Source organism: Hordeum vulgare, chromosome 3H (assembly GCF_904849725.1).
Source record: "Hordeum vulgare subsp. vulgare chromosome 3H, MorexV3_pseudomolecules_assembly, whole genome shotgun sequence".
Lineage (NCBI taxonomy): Eukaryota > Viridiplantae > Streptophyta > Magnoliopsida > Poales > Poaceae > Hordeum > Hordeum vulgare.
The window spans coordinates 169,881,522-169,890,976 of NC_058520.1; the positions used below are offsets into that span (position 1 = coordinate 169,881,522).

Genomic DNA, 9,455 nt, shown 5'->3' on the forward strand with positions numbered 1-9,455 from the left:
GTCCACCGCATCAGGGGATGAGGGTGTGACAGATATACTCCTATATAGAGATTTCATTATGGATCATATATGAATGTAAATAGACATATTTTAAAATATAGATTTATTTATTTTGCTTCATATGTAGTTTGTAATAAATTCTTTAAAAAGACTTACATTTAAAACCAAGAAGGTAGTTTGATGGATCAGTCTCGTGTAAGCTCCAGCCTAGCATATGTTTTACTACTGGACTTCCTTCGATCAGAACTTTTTTTACTATTGGGCAAGTGTTCTCAAAACAACTACTAATACTCTTCCATGTTTTGGGGGGTATATTATATTTAATTGATTTTTATATTACAAAAAACTTATTTTTGGGGAGTACATCCAAACTAAAATCTAATCAAGCACTATCAATCCAAGTTACTCATACAAAACATTTGGCAACTCAGCTAGTGGCAAACCAAATGAAGTGTTAGTAATTTTACCAAATTTTTGGCAAATGCATTGGCTACAATCCAAACAATGATAACTTACTAAAATTTTGGTCATGCCAACTTTTTGGTTGGGCTAGTTGGAGCACAAACCAAAGGCACATTTGAGGGCTTCGTCAATCTTAAAATATTGTGCAGGTTTAGTATCTCGAAGATAATCATAGAGATAGAGATAGAATGCATGTGTTCGTCTATATGGACGAGGGCGAACTCCGTCGGCCTCACACAGCGCGTCTGCTAGCCAGGTCCATTGTCATTGCTGATCGAAACAACAACGTGTGTATTATCTCTACTATTAAAGGGGATCTGCCGTCGTGATGGTTCGACCGACAGATCCCCCTCGCTAGCACTTGCGTTCCACCGATTTTCCCCATCCCTCCAAAAACCAAACGGATTTTTTTCTCCCCGTCCAAAAACCAATCAGGTACCTCCCCACCTCGTGGTCATTTTCTCCACTCCCCACCTCGTGGTCAAAACAAAACAGTTGAATCAAACACACCCACGCACGCACGCTCGTCCATAGTTGATTACAATATCACCCACGCACGCACGCCTCCCTCGCCTGATCGCCGTTCGCCTGCCTGGCCTGGTCGCCGTTCGCCGCCATCGCCTGCCTCGTCTGATCGCCGTTCGCCTGCGTGGTCGCCGTTCGTGGTGCTCATTCTTGGGCCTCGCCGGTAGCCGTTCGCCGCCATCGCCTGCCTCGCCTGATCGCCGTTCGTGGGCCTCGCCTGGTCGCCGTTCGTGGTGCTCGTTCTTGGGGCTCGCCTGGTCGCCGTTCGCCCGCCATCGCCTCCCTCGCCTGATCGCCGTTCGCCGCAGCAGAGGAGCACCTTCTCGCGCCTTGTGCTGCCTCCCTCGTCATCTCGTCGTCGTCTTCAAACTGCGCCTGGAGAAGAGCACCTTGCCTCGCCTGATGCATGCAGTGGGTTTGATGGCAGAAGGTTTGTTGGATTTATAACTTTATATATGAACTGAAAACAAATCCCTACTGTTATAAACAACTCTTCTCCTTTTTATTTGAAGTTCCCCGACATAATGAAGAAATCCCTACTGTTACATCAAGGTATCCTTACATGTATGAAGAAAACATATAGGTGGACCATCTGTCCCTCTTACGAATAGTGTCATGCTAGATACTTACAGGATTTCTATAGTAGAGATTTCTTCAACTCATGGTGATTACAACCTTTGATCTACAGCATTTGTATAAACTGATAGCAGCTGAGTGAAAATTTAAAAATAAATAAGCACTGCCAACATGAGACGGAAGGAACTCCAGCATGTCAAGAAGCTGCAGATTTAAAAACTTGATTTTTATAGGGGTTGATTATTTGATTACCGTGTTGACTTACTAATGCTTCCGATGCCTATCCTGAATTTAAGAGGAACCTTAAAGGATCGGCAAAACTTTAGCACAAGCAACATTAATAAATAGACAATCATGACAACAGGAGCTACAATAGAGGCATATTTGGATAAAACTTTCAAATTGCCAAGTCACAGGTAGATGAATATATACGCATCTCGGACTGAAAAAGGAGAATTACCTGCACAATGCTCGTCCCTTCTCTGTTGTGCTAGCAACAAACCATATCTTCCGTAAATTTGGTGATTCAAATTGTACAAAGAACCCATCACTCTGGTCCAGCTTCCATTTTCTTGACCCTTGCCCTTTCCAGACCTGCATATGACGGGTCATGTTAGACTCATCTTGTTCATTCTAGCACCAAAGATGCCATGCATGATATCATTACTATCAAGGATGAAACAAACTGAATTGTCAGGAAGAAAAAAAAACTACCGGTTTAAGGGACACAACATCGCACTATAGAAAAGCAGATCACACCAACACACACAAGAGGTGAATCGAACCTGTGGATAGGAGATGATGCTCTTAGGTGCTACCATACAAGCAGCCTTCAAAAAAGATTCCTCAGAGTATTGCCGCAAATATGCGAAACAACTGCTATGGGTATGAGTTGACTCAAAGGCCTACCAGAAAAGAGAGAATATGTGTTTATAAGTTGTAAATTCGTGATATAAGTTATAATGGAAAACTAACAAATCGAAATCTTAAATTAAACCACATCCTTAGTACTCCCTCTGTAAACTAATATAAGAGTGTTTAGATCACTACTACTTTAGTGATCTAAACACTCTTATATTAGTTTACGGAGGGAGTACTATACAACTTTAGGACTTTCCATTGTTTATGTGCCATATAAGTTTTAGAAGCAGAAGAACAAATAGTCCTGAAGCAGCATAATACCTTCTCAATGTTAACCACTGGGGCATATTTTTCAGTGTGAGTCTTCTGATCATCAAGAAGGAAATTGACCTTTGCATCCACCTTTCCTGTGTCATGCCAAACCTTTATCGCTGATTCAATCACACTGATAACAAATGAGAATATATTTTGTCCCATTTCTGCATCTCCATAATTTGTAGCCTGCAATGGAAATACATAAATCATGAAACATACATGACAGGCCATGTTTTGTCTACAACAGATGTCAATATCTTCTGTAATTTATGCAACGATCAAACTCAATAGCACGAAATATTTTATGCAGGTGATATAATCTACAATGTGCATCTGAGAAGGGTATTCAAGTGCATCTGAATTGGCATGCTAAAAGTGTAAAAACATGAAACCAAAATAAAAAGTAATTGAAAAGATTATTCATGGAATGCCTTGCTGATAAAACTTCACATAAACATTTAACAACCTTAAGGACCAATTCAATCCACACAAGAACTATATGTGTTGCAAACGGGACATGCATGCATGTCAGTTACTTCTCCCTAAAATAAAATAACATGCTTGACAAGTAATCAGCACTTGGCAGTTCATCAAGAAGTAGATGGATGATTGCCAAAAGGTTGGACCCTGCTAAAAGCACATCTATGCGAATGTTTGCAAGGAAGATACAACTAACTACCAATAACGAACCGGCCAAGAAATCATCCCAATCAGCAAATGTCCAGCAAGACTACATGCTATAATGATTAAGCAGCGCTACCAATTGAAGATCGAAAGGAAGGAAACTCGTACGAGTAAAGACAAGGAGCACGTACCCTGCGGCCGAGGCGTCCCGGTGGTGCGCGGGTCTTGCGTTCCTTACGGGCGCGGACACCGATTTCCTTCCTATGGATGGCGCAGCCTATGCACCAGCGCTCCTTGATGTAGATCTTGGGCAGATGGTAACCTGCAACCAAAAAACCTGTCAATCATGCCACAAACGCACCAGGAGTTTGTGACTCACAAGAGGATTAGAGAAGATGTGCGATACTAAAATTTCCAAGTTGCAGCCTTGCAAGGAAGCAGTATGATCCAACAGTTAAGAACCGGGAAGACGAAGGAATCAAAGGAGGAACCCAGAACAGCACCTTCAAGGACGCACGCCTCGTTGAAATTCCTGATGCCTTCCGCTGCCACGATGTTCTTCACGCTGTACCTCTTGATCGCCTTGTCCTGAAACACCAAAAGAAACTCCGCCATGATCAACGGACTCACTCAGGCGGCTCGTGCACGAGGCGAGAGAATTTTGGACTTCAGCGGCATGATCCAAACCGGTTTAAGGGACACAACATCGCACTATAGAAAAGCAGATCACACCAACACACACAAGAGGTGAGTCGAACCTGTGGATAGGAGATGATGCTCTTAGGTGCTACCATTCTGGCTTGAGTTTTATTGTCGTCTCAGCATCAGCAAGTGCTTTATTAAGCTTAACTAGCTGCAGAAATGCAGCAGCTCGGTTGCTGGCAGTGATTTAAATAAAAAGGATATCAGAACTTGCCAAAAAGTTTATTTCAATAAAAAGGAATACATCACAACTCTCCAACTTAATGCCTGCTTTTTACTACTTGAAAGCTGGCTTGGTTCTCAGACCTTTTTTTTTAGGTTTCAGACCAATTAATTCGACACCTGCTTTGAAAGGGACAGGCCTGATTTGAAAGGAATTTTTGGATCAGGAGCGGGGATCAAACGTGCAAACTGGAGTACAGCCTGGTTCGTCCATTATTTTGGTTTAACATTTACATTATGTCGCTCTCTTCATCTTGATAGGTGTTTTAAATCATTGTAGTATGTTGGCCTTCATGATCCATATCTAATGGACATTGACAAATTGAGCAAATAATGCATTCAAAATCCTAAGCAATGTTCTTTGACTCCCATTTTTTCTACTATTTTAAGAGTTATTATCATTATCCTTAACACTGAAATGATAGGAATGAATCTATGCCTCCTCTTGTAATTTTTTCAATTAAGCAAACTTACCTGTACTATCTTACAGGGGTAAATCATCGATCTGGATCCTTTATGAAATACGACAAAGGAACCATGTTAGAACAAACCTGTAACCAAACAACCACATACATCTAACGAGCTAGCTTACTCTTGAGTCTTTTTGCATGGAACAACATGAAAATCTTGCTACATGTGTACCAGAAAATATGAGTATTAGACATGATTTTGAGAAATCTAAGAAACTGGTAAAAAATAAATGTGAAGTACTCAGGTGTATAGGGAAACATGAGATGTCCAGGCTCATACCTTCTCTTCATCCTGGAAAACAAAGATGTTTGCAAATAGAAATGGCCTCGGCATAAAGAAATGCAAATAGAAAGAACAAACATAGATGTTCGCATAGTAAGTACCAGATATGAAACTAATTCAGGATTGCATATGAAAGGCCAACATATCACATCAATTTTATTAATGGAGTGCTCCCAATCTATTAAATATACAAAATATGCAGTTAAAATATGTTTTATTATTGTTTGCATATCCCCAGTTTCCAGTAGCAAGGGAATACTTCAAATCTAGCCCATCACATCCTCTAATTTAATTTTGTATCTTGGCATATGAATGCAGTTTTAGTGAATAACATATATGAGAGAGAGATGTCACACTAAAGAGGGAATCTTTATGATAAAGGAAAAAGAGGTATGTCTATGCCCATCACATGTCTGCATATAAGGTATACAGTGTTCTTTCACAACTTATCCTACATTAATTCTTGAAAAGTTATTGAATATGAGAGGACACCGAGGCTACAACCCACTATTACCCACCGACCACTTTCTGGTTTTTCCATTCGCGACCAAACGGATACTACTAACAACAGTGTTTCGTCTTCCGACGATGATGACAACCTGCCCACTCAACTCCGTACGATGGTTCCCATAGCCGGCAATCTCACGGCCTTCCGGCCAGTGCAGCATGTCAAAACCCCAAGTCGTATCGCCCTTGACCACTAACGTATTTTCCGTTAGCATTTATACAATTCGTAACCAAAGTGGTCCATAAAATGGTTCTTCAGGAAATCATTCTCATGAAGCCATCTACTATGATCATCGTGCATCACTTGGAGGAATACCTAGCAGCGTTGAGCATGATATTGTTTCATATATAGCGCCGAGGCTCGACACCTCACAGACTGGTCCTGAACACCTTGCTTCAAGCGCAGTCATTACATCGGACAAAAAACAGAAAAGGCGAGACCAATATATAGCACGGCGAAATAGGTTAACACCTGAACAGAAGGAGGAAATCAATGCACGTCGCAGATCAGCTAGGAAAGCGAAGACAGATGAGGAGAGGAATTCCCGTCAAAGAAAATCTAGGCAACATATGACATCAGACGAGAAGGAACAGAGTACCACCCTTAGAAGGGCAGCCTACCAAAATATGTCGGTCGAGGACAAAGAAGAGACAAACTCCCGCCGAAGAGCACGTGTGCAAAACATGTCACCCGAAGAGAAGCAGGACATGCGAGCTCAGCGAAACGCAAAACTCGCGGCTAGGCGCAACACTCCTTGCATTGAATCCATAGCAATGCCGCGACCAGATGCATCTAACTTAGCTGCCCCCAACCATATGTCGACCACTCATCCGTTCCCAGTCGGGGAACCCGCCGCTTCATCTCATGCCCCCAGGCCAGCAAGTAAGGCTGGTCACGGCTTGGAATCAGGCGGTAATCCCCCCATCTTTACACTACTTGAGATGTCCATGTGTGTTCAACCAGTATTTACTAGATAGCTAACGGTGCAGGCGAGTACCTTAGTCGTACCCTGGGCGATGGAGATCAACACGAAGAGCACATCAATGCGTCGCAGCAAAGCAACGATCAGCGAATATACGAGAACCAGAATCATGCCCATGAGCAGAGGCATGAGACCAGAGCAGAGCGTAGGGCTAAGCAGCGAGCTGACAAAGAAGGTGTGACTGTAAAGAAGCTTCAAGGGAATGTCGTAAAACGAAGGGCACGCGAGAAGAACATTCCAGAGGGTAAGAAGTCAGCATTGCTAGATCGTCGTAATGCAACCTTTGAAGCTAAGCGGAGGACTCCCCGCCAAGAGGCAAGTACCTTAGATGTGAACAAATCACCAACAAGCTCATCTTCACCACCCACAGGAGCTGCTTCACTGGCTTCCCCCCCTTCATCAAGCACGCCGTCTTACACCATAGGGACCGATGGTAACCCTATCATCTTTACTGTCCACCATGTCACCAGTCACACTAAACCTTCCCCCCCCCCCTTCATCAAGCACGCCGTCTTACCAGCTCAACAATGATGCAGCTGATATGGAAGCCTTCCTCAACGGCATAATGGACGATAGTGCACTCTCCGATGGCCTCATCGATGATGAGTACTACCTGTTTGCCGGTGAAGATACTCTGAGACGCCTTTCGCTTCTCGTCCATGTATATTATTCATTTATGATATGAATCCTATCATTACATGTTATGTCTTGACGATGCTTGCAGGATACGACGCTGATGGCACGGACATCGATCAGCCCGTGGACTCCTCCGAAACGGTGCCTATCAACCTTGATCCTTTTGACTATGTCTACTCGAACATCCCAGACAGCACGCACATCCTGAAGCACGCGGCAAACTGCGACCATTGCAAGGCCAGGAAGTTCCAGTACGAGACGGATGGCTTCTGTTGTCGAAACGGGGAGATAGAGTTGGCCGAACAAGAGCCTATTCTAGAGCTGATGAGGTTATGGTCTAGCGCAGATGCAGACTCTCGGCACTTCCGGGAGAGCATTCAGTTCTTCAACGGTCACTTCTCCTTCACTACCCTTGGAGTCAGCCTAGACAACAACTATACAAACATGAAGTCTGGGGTATACACGTTTCGGGCGCAGGACACTATTTACCACAAAGTGCATTCGTTCGGTCCAACAGCTCTTCCTGGACATCTGCAGTTGTACTTTTATGACGACGACCCCAACTTAAGCCATCGCAAGGAGGCTACCAAGAAATTGGACCAACGCGTAGTCAGCAAGTTAGTGGACATCCTCAGGGGCAACCCCTACTCCCAACAATTTAGAAGTTTGGGTGATGTTGGGGGGATGACCCCGGGGTAGGCTCATCAAGCATGTTCCTTCATTTCCGGCCCAATGGGCATGAAGGCGCGGAGATTCTCAAGGCCCAAGTCTTCTTACCGGCTAGGCATCACCTACCGGCTGGAAGACGAGGCGGCCACCTTTCTGGCCAGCCAGGCAACCCCTGCCGGCTAGAATCCAGGCGCCTCCCATTTAGACCCGGCCTGGTCCCGCCAGCCGGACTAAAGTGGAGGCGGCCACCCTCAAGCCGGCTGACCAAGCAGGCTACCGGCCGAGGATCATCAGTCACATCAGATCGTAGGTCAGGAAAGGACCTCACGATTAAAGGTAGCTATGCGTCAGCAAAGGTACTGGATCGGGGCGCCCGGCAGGTACGAGCGTCGGCGGCCATGCCGCTGACCTACCCCGGCTCTGATCCATCACCTAGCTTGATGTCGGACCGTCACACTCCCACTCCATTACTGCACTCGGCGTGGGGAACAGTGGAGGCGGTCGTACTGCCTGCCCATGAAGAATCTCGCGGGGCGACGCTCGACGTACAGCGCGTGCTCAGCGTCAACCTTACGTGGGAGCCCCATTGGCCAGTTGGCGGGTCCCACCAGCAATCGAGACCATGCAGCCGGCGGGCCCCTCATCGACAAGACAAGACCCCTGTGGGCCCCTGGCCAGCCGGCGAAGCAGCCAGCCGGGTCCCACGTATGTACCTTTTATCCATATTGTAGGTCGGCGGGTTCGCCTATAAAACCCCCCGGCCGCCCCCCATGCAAGGGGGCCGATCACTTGCCAGTCATTCAACACTACACACTCACCAACCAACATAGAGCGAGGTAGAGACGAGCCGGCTGCTCCCCTCTTCCTCCTCCCAACACAACTCCAGGAGCAACATTGTACTCTGTTCCCGTACATCAAACACACCAGCAGGATTAGGGGTATTATCTCTACGGAGAGCCCTGAACCTGGGTACATCGTGCGTCCCATGTGCGTACCAACCTCGTTCCCAGCGCCCACCTTTGTCCCTTCGGTTCTCACCGACTTTAGCCTACCTATGGCATATGTTGTGAGTATTCACCGACATTTGGCGCCCACCGTGGGGCCGATCGCGGCATCGGCTGGCTTCACACGCTGGGCGGGGCCCTGCACCTACACCACCGGATGCATCGCGTCCGGATCAGTTTGCGTGCCCGTGGAGCTCGCTTTCGACGAGGCGACGCCCATGATGATCGACGTCCCCGTCTGCCATGCGGATTCGGACGAAGATTCTGATGACGAGGCGCTTCCTAGCGTCGTCGTCGCTGCTATGCAGAACAGCAGCGTTCTCTTCAGCGACCTTCGCCTCAACGACGGCCCACGCTACTTCGGCGAGGACTACAACGTTGGGGCGCTCTGCGCCAGCTTCAGCAGGCTCTCTATCGCTAAGACGCCTGCCCACGACGTTTACCCCAGTAACATCCTCATCTTCGATGGCCCTCCACCGTCGGTGGGGTTCTTCACCCCATACCACGTCGCTACCGTCTGCAACGCCGTGGAGGTGATGGTTATCGGCGCCGGCACCTCCACGGCTCCCGGCAAGGCCTCCGCAGGCGCTGGCGAGCCCGTTGCGGCCGCCGCCGA

The 9,455-nt window shown here is 46.5% G+C and overlaps 1 protein-coding gene across 1 annotated transcript; it reads right to left on the minus strand.

The window, feature by feature from the left end:
* Positions 1-850: 850 nt before the first annotated feature.
* On the minus strand, positions 851-4,226 carry LOC123439753. The gene is made up of 7 exons (XM_045116436.1): positions 4,122-4,226; positions 3,867-3,951; positions 3,555-3,685; positions 2,746-2,925; positions 2,349-2,468; positions 2,024-2,157; positions 851-1,386 (listed from the first exon to the last, which is right to left on the minus strand). The coding sequence occupies exons 1-7, from the start codon at positions 4,155-4,157 to the stop codon at positions 1,335-1,337; spliced, it is 738 nt and encodes a 245-aa protein (XP_044972371.1). The 5' UTR covers positions 4,158-4,226; the 3' UTR covers positions 851-1,334.
* Between the last annotated feature and the right edge of the window lie 5,229 nt (positions 4,227-9,455).